Below are 21,686 nucleotides of genomic sequence, written 5' to 3' on the forward strand. Positions count from 1 at the left end.
CTGTGTTGCAGCCTCCCCACCCTCCCCACCCCGTAACAATAACAGACTCCCACAACTAAAGGCATGAGTTGCAGCAGACATGCTTGCAGTGGACAAGCCTTGGACTCCAAGAACAAAGGCAAAAAATACATTACCGTCTGTGCGTTGTGTGTATTGGCCAGAGGGCAACCTCAGGTACTAATTTAATTTGTTTTGTTCTTAAAGACAATGTCTCAAAGACCTGGAACTTGCTGAGGCTTTTTTGGCTGACCAAGAAGCCCCAGGAATCCTCCTGTCTCTACCTCCCTACCACTGAGAGCTCAACCTCACCTGGCTTTTTAAAAATAAAAGATCTGGGGACTGAACTCAGGTCTTCTATCTCGCCAGCCCCTTGCTTTGTTTTTGAGACAAGTTTTTTTTTTAAAGGATTTATTTATTGTGTATACAGTATTCTATCTGCATGTATAATTGCCGGCCAGTAGAGGGCACCAGATCTCACTACAGATAGTTGTGAGCCACCATGTGGTTGCTGGGAATTGAACTCAGGACCTCAGGAAGAGCAACTAGTGCTCTTAACCTCTGAGCCATCTCCCTAGCATCTTGAGACAAGATCTCACTATGTAGCCCAGGTTGGCCTGGAAGTTGTGCCCTTCCTATCACCACACCTGGCTCCATCAATATAAAGATGCTTAAAACCTCAGCCAGTTCCTCTGAAGGGGAACATTAATCTGATGTCTCATGCTTACTGTTCAGTATTCTGAGTTAACTTTTGAGACAAGGTCCTCAGATAAGCCTTGAATTTGCTAAGATTGTCCTGCCCTAACTTCCTAAGTGCTGGGGCCTATACCTAGACCTGGCTTCAGGGTTTTTTGTTTTTAGACAGGGTCTTCACTATATAGCTAAAACTCAGAGATCCACTTGCCTCTGCCTTTCAAGTGTTGGGGGTTATTATTTTTATTATTTTGAAGTACTGGTGATTGAACCCACATTACATGAGTGCTGTTCTACAGAGCTACAGCCTCAACCTCATTTTTTTTTATCTTAGTTTGGAGATAGTGTGAAACTTGGGTAATCCTCCTGCCTCACTGTAGACTGCCATGTCCAACTTCTATTTTAACTTTCAGTTAGGTAATAGGATCTCAGTAAGTTTCCAATGCAGGCCTTGAGCTTTTGATTCCCTCAGTCTCCTGTGATGCCGAGATCAGAGGCCTCTGCTACCAGGTCCAACTCTTATTTAATGAGCTACTTGTATGCTTGCTCCCTTGCTGAAGGCTCAAAGCTGTTAGGGAGGAGTATTATCCTGCTGGGAGTCCTCTACAAGAGTGACTTAGTTTGAGTTTTCCAAGTTTATTTTTTTAATTAAATTATTTATTTTTATTTAAGATTTATTTATTTATTATGTATACAGTGGTCTGTCTGCATGTATGCCACCAGACCAGAAGAGGGCACCAGATCTCATTATATTTGTGAGCCGCCATGTGGTTGCTGGGAATTAAACTCAGGACCTCTGGAAGAGGAGGCAGTGTTCTTAACCTCTGAGCCATCTCTCCAGCCCTATTTTTATTTTATGTACACTGATGTTTTGCCAGCATGCATCTGTGTGAGGGGTATGGGATCCTTGGGAACTGGAGTTACAGGCAGTCGTAAGTTGCCATATTGGTGCTGGGAATTGAACTAGGGTCCTCTGGAAGAACACACAGTGCTCTTAACCACTGAGCCATCTCTCTAGCCCTGAGTTTTCCAAGTTTAAGCAGGGGACCTTAGTGGATGGAGAGGTGGTGGGGTAGAAGAGCTGCAGACAGGTACAAAAGGGACTAAGTGAAGAGTGGGTATTGGAGGCCAGGCCCCAGGCAGCTGCAATGCTGTCTTGGAGTAACAAAGTCCAAAAGGTGCAGTTGTGAATCTCGAGTCTCAACAATCGGAGTGTGAAGCTTGGGTAGTGGGGACACACTGGGTCTTTTACGATGTGTACTCCCATAGCCCACCTCATCTCTGTCTGCATCTTCATCAATTGCACAGAGCTCAGGACAGTGACACACAGCTTCATCAGAAGGGGACCTCACAATGCTAGCTCCTGTGCTCACCACATCCCTCTAGTCGAGACCCTTCAATGGCTCCTATTTTCTTTTTTGCTGATATCCTTGTTTGATATTCAAGGCCTTTCCCTCTCCCTAAATCACATGTGGGTTGATGGGCCACACCCAGCCTCAGTCACCCTTCTTTGGCCTCACACTGATGTCCAGAGACACTGCCTCAGCCTTTCAGTAGCAGGCCAAAGCCATGAACTCAGAGTCACCTCTAATACCCTTGCCCTCAGAGCCTGCTAAGACATGCTCTGTGATAGGTACTAGGGACAATGAAATGTGAGTAACCAGGTGATGGCAGGCCGAGTACTGAAGCCAGTGTTCTGGCTCCTTACCTAGCTGCCACTCCACCTTCCTGAACTGCCGACACCTGTTACTGGGGCTTGGCTTAGGGTCAGGCCAGGTGCAGCAACCTAGACAGTGCCCACTGTTTATAGCGCCTTAGCTCCTCGTCCACCAGCTTCTGTTGATGCAGCCTTTGTAAAGATAAAATGAGGGGATTGTAAAGTAGGGTTGCCAGGATGTCATTCTTTTTTTTTTTTCTTTTTTTGGTTTTTCCAGACAGGGTTTCTCTGCAGCTTTTTTAGAGCCTGTCCTGGAACTAGCTCTTGTAGACCAGGCTGGCCTCGAACTCACAGAGATCCGCCTGCCTCTGCCTCCCAAGTGCTGGGATTAAAGGGGTGCACCACCGCCACCCGGCTCAGGATGTCATTCTTAACAGGGTCTCACTGTGTAGCCCTGGTTAGGCTGAAACTCACAGAAATCCACCTGCCTTTGCCTCCCAAGAGTTGGGAAAATCATTCTTGAAATAGATGTTACTTGAGTAAATCCTGCAGGTTCCATGTAGAGAGCTAAAGATAGGTGAACCTTCAATGAATCACACTGGCTGGAGAAAGTGTGAGAACAGCCATTCTAACAGCAGCACCCTGGACAGAACTAGGGTAGTAAGGGGTTGAGACACTTATTAGAGAGATCCTACTGGCCTAGAACTTGCTATGTAAATCCACACTGACCTTAAATTTGTGGCAGTCCTGCCTCTGCCTCATAACCACCACGGCCGGCTTAAAATCCTATAAACGTTTTCTTTTTATTCGTGTGTACAAGTGTTTGTCATGTGTGTCAGGTGCTGGAGGAAGGAGAACATCAGATCCCCTGGTGCTGGAGTTACAGGCTGACTGTGAGCCGCCTGACCTGGGAACTCAACTCCGGTCTTCTGGCACAGCCTTCTAGCCCCAAAGAATTTTTTTTTAAATTTAATTATTTGTGTGTTTTATGTATGTGCAAGTACCCTTGGAAGCTAGAATCTTTGGTTCTCATGGAGCTTGTGAGCTGAGTGCTGGGGACTTGAACCTGGGTCCTCTTCAAGAGCAGTACTCTGAATCAGTGAGCCATCTCCAAAAAGGTTTTGCTGTCTTTTTTTGGAGGGAGGTGTCTGTATGTATATCTGTGCACCACATGTCTGGATCCCTAGAACTGTGGTTCCTGGCAGTTGTGAGCCTTCATGTGGGTGCTACGAATTGAACTCAGGTACTTTGGAAGAGCATCTCTCCAATCTCTGGTTTGAAGCAGGATCTCATGTAGCTCAGTTTGGCCTCAAATTCACTATAAGATCGAACTCTAAATCTTCCTGTGGTCACTTCTAAGTGCTGGGATTAGAGGCACGTGCCACTATACCTGTTTGGCTCTCTCCCAACCCCCAGCTCCTCCACCCCTTTTACTGAAAGGAGGCCCTCCCCACATAATATATACTGATTACTGTTTCCCCTCCTAATCTTCCCAGTTCCTTTCACCTCCCCTCCCATCCTGATCCACTCCCTTTCTGCATATTGTTAGAAAACAAAACTAGTTAGGCAGCAGTGGCACACACCTTTAATCCCAGTATTCAGGGGGGCAGAGAAAGGCAGATCTCCCTAAGTCGAGGCCAGCCTGGTCTACAGAGTGAGTTCCATGAAAGGCTCCAAAGCTCCAGAGAAACTGTCCCAAAACAAAAACTATCACATCAGAATTAGACGGGACAAACAGCAGGAACGAGTCCAGGAGAAGCCCAGGACTCAGAGACCTGCTCATGCACACGCTCGGGAATCCCATGAAAACTAAACTGGGAGCTACAGCAGATCTGCAGAGGACCTGGTGCTGCCCTGTGCCTGCTGCCTCAGTCTCTGTGAGTTCATATGAGCTTGGATCAAGCTGACTTAGGCCTTAAGTTCCTGGTGTCCTCTATCCCTCTGGCCTTTGTGCTCTTTCCGCCTTCTCTTCATGGGATTCTTTGAACCCTGAGGGGAGACATCCTGTTTAGGACTGAGTGTTCCAAGGTGTTTTACTTTCTGCATAATGTCTGCCTGTGGGTCTCTGCATTTGTTCCCATCTGCTGTTAAGACACAGCTTCTCTTGATGATAGCTGAACAAGGCATCGATCTTTGAGTACAGTAGGTCATTAGGAATCATGTTGATGCTTTTTTTTCCTTAGAACAGTAATATTTGGTTTTACTCTAGGTCCCTGTGTTATCTAGTCTTGGATTCTTGGCCATCAAAGCAATGCTGGATATGGGTTTCATCTTGTCGAGTTGGCCTTAAGTCAAGCCAGATATTAGTTGGTACCCGCTACAAGTTTTGTGCCACCAATGCCCTAGCATATCTTGCAGGTAAGACACCACTGTAGATCAAGGATTGCTGGCCGACTCGCTGTTTATGTTCCTTTTGTTAGCATGCAGAGTGCTTTGCTATATCAAAGATGTTAGCACTGACAGTAGGGGTGAAGGCTCTATGTAGCCATCAGTTCCGACTTCTCCCTGTTGAATGATTTGTGTAGGTGTTGTCTTCAGCAATGGGGCCTTGCCATCAATTTATGGAGGGCAACCTGTAGTCTTGGCAACAGCCTGGGTTGTTTGGAGATTCCCATGGGACTCCTTTGGACAACAGTTCAATTAGATGCAACACAATCCCAGTATGGGAAGCTTTACTTGGTTATGAGATAGCCATTTGGGGTTCTGTCTCCATTATTTGGTGATTTTATTTAGATCACTTTGGTGTATGTATATATTTTAGGAAGTTCCTACTGTATTAGGTTCATACTATCGCTCAAATGGCTCTTACCTTTACCTCCTTCTCCCTTTGATCCTTCTGTTCCAGCCACCCCCTCTCCACCATCACCCGTAACTATTCTAACTTCCCCTTCCCAATGGTATCTATCTGCCGTCCCACCCCATTCTAACTGCTGTGGGTCTACGACTGTAGCTTGGTTATCTCTGACTCAACAGCTAATACCAACATATATGGATTGGCTCATGATCACATTCCACCCTCACAATCCAGGGGAAAGGAACCGCTAGCACCCCAAGTTACAGGAGAGATAGATACATGCTTGGCTCTGGTACCTCTGATATCAATTGCCGTCAAGTTTGGAAGGCATTGGAAATGCATATACTTGGGTGGCAGCATCCTAGCTTAAGAAGCAGGGACAGTGATAAAGGGTTCTACTCAGTCCCACAATGTGCCAAGACCAAACAAGCCTTGAGGTTAAGGGGGTATCAAGCAACATCCAGCACAAGAAAAAGGCTAAATCTTAAGTTCTTCTAGAATTTCCTAATATACCCAGAAAACATCATCTGAACTCATAAGATAGAGAGAGCCTCAAAAATGCCAGGTGTGGTGGTACACACCTTTAGTCCCAGCACTTGGGAGGCAGAGGCAGGAAGATTTCTGAGTTTGAGGCCAGCCTGCTCTACAAAGTTCCAGGAGAGCCGGGCTGTTACACAGAGAAACCCTGTCTAGGAAGCGGCGGGGGGGGGGGGGGGGGGGGGGGGGAGAGCAGGGAGACAGAGACAGATTCAGAAAAGGCTGAAGCCCAGAAAAAGCAAAAGCAGCTGGAGGATCACCCTGGATAGGAATTAGCTCAGACAGAAGCAGCAGGCACCGTTTTGTCCTCCAGAGGGCACCTGACACCAAACAATAAAGCCAAGTGAGACTTAGTTAAGTATTGCCACAAATTAGTTATCAGTGAGATTAAGAATTAATGCTAGTACAGAAAGAATAAAAAATTTCACAAGCCTGGGCTGAAATTTTTTAAGGAAATAACAAAAGTTACTAGGAAAAAATACATCCTAAATCCATTCTGTGGCTGAATGTTCTTAGTAAAATCACTCAGTGGAGAAGAACGTAAAGAACCAAGGATATCTGTTCACTGTACACTATTACTGACACTCAACTGCAACCAGCATGGCCACTGAGGCCGCCCTGGTACAGAGAAGGTGGCTGTAACTGGCTTCATGGAAGGATCTAACTGCAAGTCCTTAAAGACTTCTGTGCTAGAGCCCCTTCCTGATTGCCCAACCATGCTCTTTTGTCCCCAGCCCCACTGCTCTTCATCAAAGACCTGGGGTTGGGGAAGGAAGAGAGAATGTGTGTAGTACCAAAGCCCGCAGCAGCCACTGTGCCCTATGCGCTGTTACCAATATGCTGTCTTGCCCAGACCTAGTCCAGCTCGAGTCAGAAAAGGAATATATCATTTTTATTAACTACTTTAAGTAGAACAAACTAAATACGTATTTAACAGTTTTGGTTCATTTATACAGTACATTAAATAAGTTATGAACAGAGTTAAGTAACAAAAGTTCCTATTGAGTCAAATGACAAAGCACAGGAAAACCAGACTCAAATGTGTCCTGCGGGTGGCTTCACATTCATCACCCACCTCTGCAAACCATGCTTACAGGCTTGGCTCTCTATTTACATTATTGGTTTTCTGTAGGGATGGAGCCTTTGCAGCCTCATCAGGAACTTGGAAAGCCACGGGAGTGGGATGAAGGTCTTCTATCAAACAGCCCTTTTTAAACCATTCACTGAACAAGTGTTGCAGCTTCTCCCTGGCAAGGCAGGGACTGGGCTGTCCCTGACAAGACACCAGCTGCACATGCCCTATTTGGTATAAGCATTGACAGTTTACACTGGGCAGCTGGAGGCCTGACAAGATGGGGTCTGAGTGGGAAGCAGCACCTCTTGGGCTATGGAAGGAGACGGGAGGGACAAATCATCACCCACCACCTCAACTTCCTCCTGGCCCACACTTACTCCATCATCTTTGGAAATGGGTGTCAACACATGAGGCAGAAGCAGGTAGTTCAGCATTTTGGCTTTACAAGGAATATACTCTAGTGGGCAGGTCCTGCCAAGCAGCTGCTGGGTCAAGGATCTTCCACAGCTGGCCACCTGGCCCACGCTGGCCAGCTCAGCTCCTTCTGGCTTTTCTCACATTTGGTTCAAACACGTCACCACCCAGTTCTCTGCAAACATTCATCAAGGCATACTGGCTTGGTCTCCTGAGCCAGGAGCCTGGAAACCTTGGTTCTAGTCCAGTTCTGAAGAAAGCCTCCAAGATGTGTCCTATTTGTGATGGTTTATTCAGCCCACAATCCCGTCTGCAGTTTCCAGGACGATGGCCATCTGCTCATTCTTTATGCTCCAGAGAGAACCCACTACATACACTTGCAGTTCTGTTGAGTCCCCACATACTTGCTGAGATAGCTTCCAGAACCACTCAGAAAAATGTCTTCACCCTCTATGAGTAGGTACGGGTCACTTCGTCTTTTAGGGCTAGGGCTAACACAAACTAAAATGTAGATATCCCCTTGGGAAGAAGATGTTGGAGTTGATATCAAGACGTGAAGCACTTCCTGGGGACCAAACAGGTAAAAGAGTCCACACTGCAGAAGATAACAGCTAACGCCCTGAGTAGACCTGAGGGGGCAGATGGGGCAGATGTTTCCACACAGATCCACGGCAGCAAGTGATTTAGTGCCTCAGGAAGAAGCAGCTCAGCCTGTGTTTTTACCACCACTTGTCAGCATGAGTCAATCTGATGGAGCTGCAGGGACCCTTAGATGTGCCTTTTTGTCAAGATAGGTCTTATGGAACTGAGGTGGGCCTCAGAATTGCTACGTAGCTGAGGATGATCTTAAGTTTCGGATCCTCCTGCTTCCACCTCCCAAGTGCTCAGATTATAGATATTTACCACCATGGCTGGATTATGTCATTCTGGAAATCAAATCCAGGACTTCTGCGTGCTAGCCACACTACTAAGTAAGTCACACCTCAACCTAGCTTCCACAGTGTCCTACCTACCAAGTCTTCACTGTTTGCTGGAGGGATGGTTGTATAACTACAATTTGGCTACCTTCGGTCTTGTCTGGTTCTTCCAATTTTATCTCTCACTTGGTAGAGGATGATAAAGCCCTGATCTTTTTTGTTCCCCAAATAGTTACTACAGAGGCCAAGCCTCTGAGCAGCCTGGCTCACTTGTTTCTTCTTTTCTATTAAGATAGAAAGGTGGGAATGAATGGAAGGTTATGTTCACTTCCAGCCTAGCAATAGGTCATATTAATAGACTAGAAATGAAGGGGGAGCTGGGACTCACTCATGTAATTCCAGCTCCTACCCCAGATGCTGCTGCTCCTCCTAGGGAGGAGTTGGGAGAACTGCAGAAAGAAACTCCTTGAATCTGAAAAGCAAGCCTTACACAGATGCCACTTAAGAGTCAAGACAGTGACAGGTCTGAGAACTGAGCTATACAATGTAAAGCACTGTCCAGGTTCACAGACGAATCTGTGCAGGGCATAGAAGCTAAGCAGGCCCCAAAAGGAATATGGACTCAGAATCTGACAGGGCAACCATGTAGCCCACAAAGTAGACCTTTAGGCCAGACTTTTGCTGTAGAAACTTATCTCCAACCTGGTAAGAAGCAGTGTGCTGCTTCCAGCTCTTTATTCTAGCTACCTTGAGTAGTCCTGTAGCTGCAAGATTTTAACACTTAGGTGTTAATCCAATAGACAATGAAAAATGGATCCAGGGCACACCAGGAGACATTCTCAGACTCCCAGAAACCTGTGGTCTTCTTGTAGCACAGAAGTCTTGTGTCTGAGGTTATGGGGTAAGTACTGTCTGGTTCTGACTCTACCTAGTAAAGCAGAGTTGTCCTCAGTGGCTAGGATACTACAACAGCAGGCTGATGGGGATGTCGGCAGGGAGGCCAGGCTGCACTTGGCTGTCTGAAAAGCAGTGAGTCTTGGGTATTCTATGCTGAAACATGATTTTAATTGTCTAAGTTTCTAAGACCAAAAATCCTTGTTCAAATAAGGTAGGGCCTCAAAAATCTTAAAATTAGCTGTGACTATATGCAAGGACAATGACATCCATGCTTTTATGGCACAAGGGCTAGTATTCAGACTTGGTCATTGTATTGAAGGTGACCACAGCTTCCAAAGGTCAACAGGATCAAAGTCAATGACTCATTCCAATTGACTACACAAAGCAAGAGGATGCTGGAAGATACTAAGTGGTAGGGGCAAGGTCCTGGGACTCCTAACAAACCTCAAACAGCAGTAGAAAATGTGTGAGGCAGTACTCAGCCTGATAAATAGGGTACAGATGGTATTCTATTTGAAGACTCAGATAATTGGAAAAATCCCTGAAGATGGGAAGAAAAACCGCTCAGGCTTTTCAAAACTGTTCCCACACTTCACAAACTCTGAGCTGTGAGGAATGCTATCACAGATAAAACACAGAAAAGAGGCTAAGAATGTCCACCTGATAATGAACCCATGAAGTGGCATAATGCCACAAAACCAGGTGTGAATAATCCCATCAGAGTCAGGAACACTGCTCAAACTGTAGCCTGACAGGTGCCAAACAAAACCTATGGGCAAGAGACACCCCCAGTGATTCAGACATGCACAGTCTGAGAGAGAAAAGGACATACAGAACAAGACGACTGTTTAAACAGTCAAGCAGCAGCAGAGGGTTTTGCATTTCCAAGAGGTGATGCACTCAATATTTTAATTTGGCCAACATGCTAAGAAAAAAGACTAGCACAATGGTTTCATCCTCTCTCAGACCAATCCATGCAATGGATGTTATTTTTTGCATAAGCAAAATCAAGTAAAACACTGGAGTTGGGGGGTGGGGGGGGTTCCAAACTAATGGAGCTGGGCAGGTTGGAAAATCTTGTCCAAAATGATCTCTGATGCTTGGGGAAGACTGCTTTAATTTTTTTTTAACCATTTCTAGAGACTTTACTGAAGTGGTAGCTTCTTTCTGGCATGTCTGAGTGTCTTAGCAGGCCTGAGTGGCTCAGAAAGTCCTGAGGACTGCTTTGTGGTCTATTAGACCAGTGTCTTTTGAGGGTGGAGATGAGGTTCAAGAAACTGTTTGGTGGCAGGGGAGGAAAGGTCTCCTTCAGTAGCCTGCTACCAGCCTTTAGACCTCTCCTATGGATGGTTTGTGACACAGGTGCCTGGTGGAACACTACTGACATCTGCTGATGCGAGGAGTCGGGGAAGCTGGTGGTCAACACTGAGAAGGGGCCGGATATGCCAGTTTTGATTGGAAGAGAAACATCAGGAAAGCCATGGAGGCTGCAGCTCAAGCTACTTCCTATGTGCAGAGAATGACACACTAGTTCTCCGAGGAACACGTGGCAATCCTAGAGAAACTATGGAGTGCCTCTTGAATGCTTTCTGCCAATTCGCTTCTTGCTGATGACTCAACAGCCACTTGTTCTAATTGCCAGCTCCCTGGTGCAAGCATTCGGCCATGTGGAGTGGTCATCAGGGTGGGGGCGTCTGTGGCTCAGAGTCCATTGGCATCGATGGCTGTCACAGAGGCAGGTGTTGAGGAACGTGAGGTGGTGGCTGAGGTCTTGTCCAGGGCTGGGCTGGGCACACTGCAGTCAGCAGACCTGGCTGAACCCCGCCCTCCAGGGAGCAGTGGCCGGCTCTGACTGTGGGGACTGTGGCCATGCAGACTCTGGCCACAGAGGCGGTGGTGCCGCTCCCAGTCCTTGTGCTGGCAGAAGGAACCACAGTAGCGAGCAATATTGCAGCCACTGCACGTCTCACTGGCTTTTCGGCCACAGTTCCAGCAGTTCTGCAAGACACAGGCATCAGTTAGTGGCTGGTGATATCTTGAGGGTCAGGCTTGCCACTTGTCATCTGCATGGTAGAGCAAGGGTCGTGGAGCTACACACCTGTGGGTGAGTCCTCTCAGGATGACCTTTAACTCGTGATCCTCCTATCTCCCCCCAACCCCCAAACATCAGAATCATGATCACATGTCACCGGGCCCAGGTCTCACAATTCTCTTCTGGAGAAAGACCATAAATCTACATGAGGCTCGAACAAACATTTTCTATAGCAACCAATGGAGGAACCATCTTTACCATTTTTAGTGACAATATTTGATCTTTTGTTTCCCCTGAGATAGGGCTTCTCTGTGTAGCCCTGGCTGGCCTCAAACTCACAGAGATCCACCTACCTCTGCCTCCCGAGTACTAGGATTAAAGGTGTGAGCAACTACCACCTGGCTAATATTTGGTCCTTTAACAGACTTTTAAAGGAATATAGGAAAACAGATCCCCCTGACCCCAAGTACCTGCCAGGGAAGCAGGATGGATGAAAGGGAGACGGCTGGACTACTGCTCCCTTTGTCCTCTGTGCCTATTCCCATTGCTGTCGTGTCACACTGCTGATGGGCTGAGGGGAAGCTGTTGTCAAGGCCACTGAACACTGAGGTACCTGAAGTAGAGCTTGGGGAGTTTTCTTACTGCTCGCTACATTTATTCAGAGTGGGGTAAACACTCCTGAGGCTCAGCATTAGCACCAGTTAAGAACAGTAATTCTACCATAGAACATAAGAGCTAAACAAGGTTTGGTGAGAGCTCAAGTAGCAGCCATGAAAGCAGCAGGACAGCCACTATGTCACTAAATACATAATGTACCACAATACCTCTAGATGGCTGGGAGCAAAGACAGCATTAAAGATAAAACAAAACAAACAAACAAAAAAAACCTACTCCTGTGTAGGTCCACCACTGACTCCTAAGTCCTTTGCTACCTCTGGGAGGAATCCAGCAATGACATATGAATGCTCTACACAGGAAGACTCCCAGCCCCATTGCAAAAACAAAGTGTTTGTTTGCTTTAAAGATTCTAGTCTGGTAAAGCCAACAAGGACTTAGCAATTAGCCTTCTTGCCTGCAAGGCCACCAGAATGGCAGAAGTCCATCTCAAAGACTGGCTACATTAGCTAGGGAACAAGGCAGCCTTCTCCCTAAAATCAGGATGCTTGACCAGAATACAAAACAGGCCTACTGGTTCTTTCCCAGCATTGTAAGATAGGAAAACTGAGGCCCAGATGTGCTAAGACTAAATGTCATCAAAGAGTTGGCTATTTAAAGCCTAGAGCCTGGGTCTACTTAGGCCCTGATACTCCAGATATAAACTTACTTCAAAGTACATCAGAAAAGACTACAGATCTCTTCTAACTCAGGCTTCTCAGGAAATGTACTATAAGGACAGTAAAACCTTGCTAGAGGACAGAATTAGAGAAAAAACATAATTGTTAACATTGTATTTATACATCTCCAGGCAAAAGAACACTATGAGTCTGATGGGTTGCTGAGGAGCAATACCTCAAAAAATTGATGGCACTTGTGAGGAACAAGCTAGGAGCCCTGCTATACGCTGCCTCTCCCTTCAGGTGTCTGCAAGGACAACCAAGCCACCATCATTCCCATCTTGGTTGCCATTATTTAACAATATCTTCACGCTGTATGAAATGTAGGATAAAGTAGCAGTCTCCATCCAGAGATAGGCTCATAAGGTGCAGGTATAATACAGTTAGTGTCAGGAGAACTTGGACAAAAAAGGGGTGCTGGCTTGTAGTTCCAGCTACTTGGGAGGCTAAGATTTAATTTGAGGCCAGCCTGGGTAATAGGTGAGACAACTTCTTGAAACCAAACAAAGGGTTTAAGCCAGGCTTGGTGGTGCCTGACTATAATCCCTGCATTTGGGCAGCAGAAACAGGTGAGGAAGGAGTTCAAAGTAAGTCTTGGCTATATAGTAAATTCAAGGCCAACCTAGACTGTAAGACCCCATCTCGAGAACAATACTTGGCCTCCCAAAAAGAAACTGTTTACTCTTTAATCACCCCCTCAAATTAGCATTTCTCAAAACCTGAGCCCCAGATTTGGCTCTTCTGTGGTTCTTGTGGGAAGGTCAGAAAGCTTCCGAGTCACGAGTTACACGAGGCAGGATTGTGATTCTAGGATCTCCTTTGCTAAGCAGAAACCACTGGTTATGTCAGCTTCTCACGTAAGCTCTGTCAGAATTACCTGGGGCTTGTCAAAAGCCTTGGATCCCAACTCAGAACTCTTAGTAGCCCTGGTCCACAGGAGAAAAAGACTCTCTACTTCATAGTCAACTGCTAATTTATTGTATTTGCCAGAAAAATTGGAGCTGGAGACAGAACATGCCTTGCTGGAGAGATAAGGTCTTTTTGTCCCTCCACCCTAGGCAAGGTGCTGGGCAGTGGTAGCGCAGGCCTTTGATCTCAGCACTCGGGAGGCAGAGGACAGGTGGATCTCTGTGAGTTTAAGGCCAGCCTGGTTAACAGAATGAGTTCTAGGATAGTCATGCTACAGAAAGAAACCCTATCTCGGGAAAAACAGACAAAAACAAAACCATCCCAGGCAGAAAAGCAGCCCAGGCTGACAAAAGTAGGAGCTGCTGTAGTTTGCGTACACACCACTGAACACTGTAAACTCAGTATCTCCCAAAAGCTACCAGGTCAAAAGGACAAGGCAGTTATACCCTCTGTACAGAAAACCGATTCCTTAATGATGAGAGGTCAGTGTGAAGAGAAGGTGGGAGTAGCATGTTTCTCCTGTTTTGCACAGCTTTGCATGAGATGGAGAAACTGCTATTTATTCAGCAGGATTTTCTTGATGAAATGCAAGACAATCAGCCTTTCTGGTCCACTGCCAATTCACCAAAAGATGAAGATATCTGTTCTTCCTTTTGAAATGTAAATTTGCCAGGATCCATGCTGGCAAGCCATCTCACCTGTAGGCTACTTTTCGTTTGCTGCTTAAAATTACAGCTACTATAGTCTTATTCCTTATGTTTTAAGCCTAAAAAGTTACTAAAATGAGAAAGTTGGCATGATGCTGCACATCTGTAAATCTACTGCACCGAGGAGACTGAGACAGAAGGATTGCCTTTACTTCAAGAACAACCTGGATTAAACAGTACCAGGCCAGACTAGGTATATAGAAAGATCAGGTCTCAAAAAAATCCACTACCGGGCTGGAGAGATGGCTCAGAGGTTAGGAGCATTGCCTGCTCTTCCAAAGGTCCTGAGTTCAATTCCCAGCAACCACATGGTGGCTCACAACCATCTGTAATAGGGTCTGGTGCCCTCTTCTGGCCTGCAGGCATACACACATACAGAATATTGTATACATAATAAATAAATAAATATTAAAAAAAAATCCACTACCCTTAAAAAAAAAAAAAAAAAAAAAAAGACTAAAGACTAAAATGAAAGTTATAGGCTGGAAGTAGTGGTGTACATCTCTGATCCCAACACTTGAAGGCAGGTAGATCTCTGTGAGTTTGAGGCCAGCCTAATCTACATAGCAAGTTTCAGAACAGCCAGGGCTATATAGAGACCCTGCCTCAAAAAATAATTACACAGAGAAATTTCATTGATTTCAAATATACTAGTGCTACTAGGGCTGAATGCACGCATCTCCTCTAGAGCCTGAGGCTCTAGATGCTGATGCTGGCTTCAAAGGCAGTATTTAATTTATTTATTATGTATACCACATGCCAGAGAGGGCACCAGATTTCATTACAGATGGTTGTGAGCCACCATATGGTTGCTAGGAACTGAACTCAGGACCTCCAGAAGAACAGTCGGTGTTCTTAACCTCTGAGCCACCTCTCCAGCCCCTCAAAGGCAGTTTTATAAATACAGCGTGACCATGTCTCAAAATAAGAACAATAAAAAGACTGGGATGCAATTAAGAGGTAGCACATTTGCCAAATAAAGGCCATAAATGTAATACCTAGTACGGGGAGATAGGTGGCAGGCAGGGGTATGACTGGAACTGTCACAATGTTTCTGCCTTTCCACCTTTTTTCTTCTTCGTGACCTGTTTCCCTTATGTGTACCAGGCTCACTTGAACTCTTAAATTCTCTGGCCTCAGCCTCCCAAATGCTAGGATTACAGGTGTGTAACATCATGCCCAGTTGCAATTTTTCATTGTATTGAAGCATTACTGAGTCTTGGGCCCTGGATAGGGCATTGGACGGTCTATCTTATCTGCCACTCCTGCACATTGAGAATCAACATCTCCATAATCAGATTACTGTGAGGTTTAAAAAGAGGCATACACACATAGTTAGGTTTCACTGCACACAGTGAAACCACTACAGCTGTAACTGGGACAAACTGCCTTCATGGAAGCTAAAGCAATATATATTGGGTGTATGTGACAGACTAGAATAAATCTAAAAGAATTATTTTGGTTTATCTTAAAGCAAGGAAAAAGTCTCCTGGTATTGGCTAAAAAAAAAATCCCATGATCTAGTGAACTCTTCCTACCCAGCACCTCAGTGGCAAGAAGTGGACTTGCTTCCCTTCAGCCACCCAGCCCAGCCTATAGCCCAGCATAGCTCTGACCTCTGTGGACTCTTCTTGCTCATTGATGACCAGGAAAGCATCTTCTGCAGCCTGCCTTTTGACATCCGCTATGGTTTGCTCCATTCGCGCTCTCTCAGTTGCAATCACTTCAAAGGCTTTTTGCTCCGCCTCAGCTACAGCCTTTTGTACTTCTGTCATGGCCTGAATTTTCACCTTATTCACAGCTTCTTCTGGAAGAAAGCAACAGTAAAATCAACTGGCAGAGAGATCTTTTCCCTCCCAATCCACAACTCTGGATGTAAGGGGGTTCGAGGAGCTAGGGTTTAATAGGTTCTCACTATATATAGCCTAGGCTAGTCTCAAGCTTATGGCAATCCTCCTGCTTCTGCTTCCCAAGCAGTGAGATTATAGGCACATGCCAACACACTCAGCTAAGCACAGTATTTCTAAGGAAAACAGTGAAAATAGGATGTGCAGGAGTGAACATGAAACACACATTTATATTCTATTCTTACACAGGCTCACCCAGTGAAGCGACTGTTAGGTATACACATCAAAGTGGACGCTGTGTTAGGCTGGGAATACACAAGTGTGTAAACACCATTCCTTTTCCTGTACCCCAGTGGCTCAGGTGCCATCTCATATGTCAAAATTAGAGATTAGTCGTTCAAGAGACAAGAGAGGATCAAAATATGTTTTGTTTTGAATACTGTATTTTCTAAGAGAATGTGAACTTCTGGAGTTCTATACAAGATAGATGTATATCTTGCACCTTATGTATGTATGTATGTATGTATGTATGTATGTATGTATGTATGTATCTTATGAAGATAAAAAAGCAACTGGGAAGCTGCTATGGCTCAGCTGAGACAAGAGGCTCTAAATTTGGAAAAGGCACCTAGGAGGTGAGGACCAGCGTGTGGTAAAGGACATCGGCAGCTTTGTGCAGTGGTATGGGCATACAAAAAGCAGGCACGTGCCTAGAGCATCCAGGTAAAAACAAGGAGGGGACATTTGAAGAAACAAGATTCCTCCCTCCTCTGACCCACCTTGCTTGATTTCCTTAAGTGAAGACAGTACCAATGACATGGGACTTAACCAAAAGAAATTATGAATGCGAAATATCTTTTAGGAGTTCACAGGAAATAAAACCGAGACGCTAAGGGGATGCCTAACAGCTGGGCTCTTTCATAAAGCATGGGCTCAAAGGAGCATTAAACTGTTCTGCTGTTACACCTTCCTATAAAACTGATCCAGCCTTGAAGTCCTCACCAGAGGACTCCAGATTTCCCTATCTTAGACCACTGCACTGCCTGGGCTATATAGAGAAACCCTGTTTTGGAAAACTAAACCCAGGCTGGAGAGATGACTCAGCGGTTAAGAGCACTGTCTGATCTTCCAGAGGTCCTGGGTTCAATTCCCAGCAACGATATGGTGGCTCACAACCATCTGTAATGAGACCTGGTGCCCTCTTCTGCCCTGCAGGCATACATGCAGGCAGAACACTGTATATATAACAAAAAAATCTCTAAAAAAGAAAGAAAGAAAAAAACCCAAACCCAATCGTAGTTTGAACTAGAGATTGTCTAAGGTCACAGGGAATACTGTAGCAAAATGAGGCCTAGCTGGCCCAAAAGCAATTTAGGCAGTTAACAAAGGTACCTCTCAAGCAGCCAGAGACATTAAGAAATCTTTATCTTAGTGTAAATTTTTACTAATCTACCTAATTTTTTAATCAATATAAAATACATTTTTCTCATCAGGCAGTGGTAGCAGGTGTGTTTAATTCCAGCACTCAAGAGGCAGAAGCAGGCAAAACCAAACCAAAACAAAAAAGATTTACTTTTCCCATTCTAAAAGTATTTCCAAACTGTTTTACATGGTAAAAATAACTAATAGATAAACATGCCTATAATTCTATCTACTCTGGAATTAAGGAAGGAGGATGCTGACTTCAAGGCCAGCGTCAACTGTTATAAACTGGAATACAACTTGCCAACTACACTCAAGAACCTGCATATACTCACTCTTGGGTAACTATGTGTGCTGCTAGTGTACCTGACAGATAGTAAACGCACACTTAGCCACAGAGCTGACTTTTTTTTAGCTCTAAAATAGTCTTGGGTAAACTAAGAGCAGGAAAATGAGCTGTAACAATGGCTCAGTGATTATGAGCCCTCACTGCTCTTGCAGAGATCTCTGGAGATGCTCAGTGAATAAAGTGCCTACCATGTAAGAGCAAGACATGAGTTCTGATCTGCAGAACCCACAGAGTCCGATGTAAAAGCATGCATCTAACAAGCCCAGTATTCCCACAGGGAGATGGTCAGTTAGCCTGGTGTTCAGAGCAGGAAACGAGACAGGTTGAAAACAAGGTAGATCAAGGATTGATATTAAAATTGCCTTCTGGCTTCCACACTGTGCTACCACAAACACAAGAAAACTTAAAAAGAAAAACAAAACTCAGTAAATGTGGTGGCAATGTGAACATAGTATGATACTAGCAAAGAAACTAAGCAGAAAATAAATTCAACTTCTGTCAAAATGGAGGAATAACTAGGTACTTCCTGCTTCAATGGCAGCCAGTAGAAAGGCATGAAAAGGCCTAGAGGGTCCATTCCAAACCTCTGACCTGCCAAGGATCAGGCAGACAGTTCAGTCCAGGAAATGTACAGATCAGCCAGAGGGAGGCTAGGAGAAGCCACAATTCAATAAAAAAGACATTATGGACAATTAAAAGGCTGTGCAAACTTTCCTTAGTATATGAGTTTTCAGCTTGCATAAACTAGTGAGTACAGACAGCCTACCAACAGACAGATACACACCTGTTTTCTTCCAAAACTCCACAGGCACATATCCTGTTCCTGGTCTACTGGTGAATTCCCGCTGAGAATCTATACAAGAGAGATAAAGAGCAAGGAGTCAGAAGCTGTCTTTAATCAGTATTCAAAACCCAAATTCTCATATATGCTAGGCAAATGCTCTAATAATAATCCCTAAACCTGACACAAAATTTCTTTTTATCAGACTTCTTATTACCACCTAGATCCAGACATCTATGCTTTGTTCATGGTAAGTGCTTCACCAGTGGGCCACACAAAATTTGGGACATCATATAAATAAATTCATTGTATCTTGACTAAGAATCAAGCCCCAGGCTCCCTTTTGTTACTTTTAGTCAAATGTCCCTATGTAAATCAGGCTATCCTTGAATTTTGTAGCTCAGGCAAGCCTTGAATTCATTCTCTTTCCCTCTCAAGTAGCTGGGATTATGGGCCTGTGCCAAGAAGTTCAGACCGAAAATGACAAAACAAAGAACTGGGGGAACTCTCTTTAAATATGAACACAGAAATATTTGTAAGACAACACTAATTTGTTACTAAGTGTTGCTATGAGAAATTAAACAAGGAGAAAGTACTTCTACAATTTTATTTTTCTGTATTATAATCTGGGCTTTGCTGTGGTGGGAGACAATGTTTCAGTATCTCACAACTCAGGAGGGCCTCAAACATAAACTCTTCCTGCCTCAGGTTCTAGAGAGCTGTTGCATATGGCCTTTATATAGTCCAGTTACTTGTAAAATAGCACTTAACTAGGCACACTTTTAATCCCAGCATGAAGGAGGGAGAGGAAGGCAGATCAATTTGAACTTGAAGCCAGCCAGGGTTACATAACAAATTCCAGACTAACTAGAGGTACATGGTGAAACCTGTCTCAAAACCAAAACAAACAAAAATAGCACTTAAAAAAAAAATCGCCTAGTCTACATAGTGAGTTCTAAGTCGACCAGAGCTATACAATCAGGCTCCGTCATAAAAGGTGCTAAAGAGATCGCTCAGTGGTAACCGCCTGCCATGCAAGCTTGATAAACAAGTTACATCACTGGAGGCCCAAAATTTTGAAGAGAATCAGCTCTCAAAAATTGTCCTTTGACCTTCACAGGTACACTATGGCACTTGTACCCACATATACACCAGGTAGGCATTTAAGCATGTACCCATATGATTTTTAAAATAATGAGAAACAAAATTTTTTTGAGACAAGGTCTATGTAACCCTGAATGTCCTAGAACTCTCTAATAGGCTGTTCTCTGATGCCTGTAAAATTTTGCAATTAAAGTTGTGCACCATGCCAGTAACAGACTTTCTTAAAGAAAACAATGCCCATCATACTCCAATATAACAGTTTAGTCCACATTGTGAATTCTGCTTTCCTTCTAAAACTTACAAACACATTATTTAGTATGTTTAAATACTGTAGGATATAAATGCCCATTCCTTCATTTAGGAGAGGCATTGCCACTCATTACCTATCCTGCCATTTTTCTTTTTCTTTAAAGGCTGTGTATTTAGCCTGGTGGTAGTAGTGGCTCACACTTTTAATCCTAGTGGTCAGGAGGTGGAGGCAGGAGGATCTCTGTAAGTTCGAGGCCAGCCTATCCTACACAGTGAGTTCTAGAACAACCAGGGCTACACAAAAAACCCAGTCTAAAAAATCCAAGCCAAGCCGGGCGGTGGTGGTGCACGCCTTTAATCCCAGCACTCGGGAGGCAGAGGCAGGCGGATCTCTGTGAGTTCGAGACCAGCCTGGTCTACAAGAGCTAGTTCCAGGACACGCTCCAAAGCCACAGAGAAACCCTGTCTCGAAAAACCAAAAAAAAAAAAAAAAAAAAAAAAAAAAATCCAAACCAACCAACCAAAGATTTATAATTGATTTTCACTATGTATACGTTGTAGAATATTCCTTTATGACATGTAAAGATGTATGTGTCGCTGTGACTGGTCTAATAAGAAGCTAGGCAGCCAGTACCTAGGGAGGAGGTATAGTAGGGTCTTTTGGACAGAGAAGAGTGTTGGGAAAAAGAAAGATGGAGTTGCCAGCAAGATGGAGTGGGAGCAAGACAAGAGAGAGGACAGGTAAAAGCCACAAGTCATGCGGCAATACAAAGATGAATAAAAATGGGTAAAGTTATAAGAGCTAGTGAGACAAGGCTAAGCAACAGGTCAAACTTTTATAATTAATAAGTCTCCGTTTCATTATTGGGGAAAGAACTGTCCTAACGAAAAATTCCAACTATATATCTTTTTGAGTGTGAATCTGTATGAGTGCAGGTGTCTGCTTAAGTGAGATTCCTTGAGGTTGTGAGCCACCTAAATTCCCGTCCTCTGGAAGAGCATTTAGTGTTCTTAACTGTTGAGCCATGTCTCTAGCCCCTACCGTACCACTTTTTTTCTCTTCTCTCACTCCCCTTCCTTTCAGACAGGGTTTCATAAAGCTCAAGCTAGCAATTAACTTCTGAAATTCTTGTCTCAACTTAACAAATGATGCAATCACAGGTGTACTCTAAAACCATACCCAGTTTTTGTGGTGCTAGGGACTAAACCCAGGACTTAGTGCATGTTAAGTAACTACCATGTCAACTAAGCTGTATCCCACACAAATGATACAACTGAAGTCAGACAGGTTGGCAATGTTCTCAGAATCTAAATAGGAGACACCAGGATCCAGGAAGTACTAAATCTAGAGTGACTAGAATTTACCAAATTGTCTTCATTTTGAAAGGGAAGTGCTAATGATGACTTGGATAGGTCATAAAAATAGTAAGAACTGTTCCAGGTACAGTAGACAGTATGGTCATTTCAGGTAGACCCTCAAGTCAGGGCAGTCTGTACACAGCAGTGACAGCACACAGAGGTGTGTTAGTGAGTGCTTCAGCCTGCACTCTGTCTCCTCGGCTGCACACATGCATGCTCAAGGAAGAAACGTACATGACTGTGGGTGTCCATCTTTAGCCAGGATCTCTAAATTGCTCCAGGGAATATTTGTTATGGGCTCAGATTTGTAAGGATGACCCAAGATTTCGCCTCATTTGTTTTTTGAAGTTTTAAATCAAAGGTGTGTGCACACGTGTAAGTTGTTTGTTTCTTGATATACCAGATATCCCATATAAAATGGTGCTGATTGATGGCTGGCTCAAGAGCCATGCCTGTCAAAGAAGAGAGAAAGTGGCAGTCCTTAGCTATTTAGAATAGGACACACATTATTAATGCTGGCAATTCCTCAAATTTTCTTCCAGTCCTTTGAGACTAACGGCTGTCTTCTACGGAAAATGCTAGCACTGTCATAAGAAGAAATTCATTCTCTTT

The 21,686-nt window shown here is 44.5% G+C and overlaps 1 protein-coding gene across 4 annotated transcripts in view; it reads right to left on the bottom strand.

Annotated features, from left to right (window-relative positions):
* Positions 1-21,686, bottom strand: part of Cbfa2t2 (CBFA2/RUNX1 partner transcriptional co-repressor 2) — a 115,835-nt gene that overhangs the window by 5,183 nt on the left and 88,966 nt on the right. For 2 of the 4 annotated variants that reach the window (XM_038329949.1, XM_038329951.1), the window contains 3 exons: positions 18,366-18,434; positions 15,580-15,770; positions 6,549-10,979 (listed from right to left, as the gene is read on the bottom strand). In XM_038329949.1, the coding sequence (XP_038185877.1) occupies positions 10,683-10,979; positions 15,580-15,770; positions 18,366-18,434 (557 nt within the window). In that variant the 3' untranslated portion in view covers positions 6,549-10,682. Of the gene's footprint in view, positions 1-6,548; positions 10,980-15,579; positions 15,771-18,365; positions 18,435-21,686 lie in introns of those variants that run through there. The other 2 variants (XM_038329950.1, XM_038329952.1) reach the window with 2 other exon arrangements.

The sequence above is a fragment of the Arvicola amphibius genome, chromosome 5, assembly GCF_903992535.2.
Source record: "Arvicola amphibius chromosome 5, mArvAmp1.2, whole genome shotgun sequence".
NCBI classification, from domain to species: Eukaryota; Metazoa; Chordata; class Mammalia; order Rodentia; family Cricetidae; genus Arvicola; species Arvicola amphibius.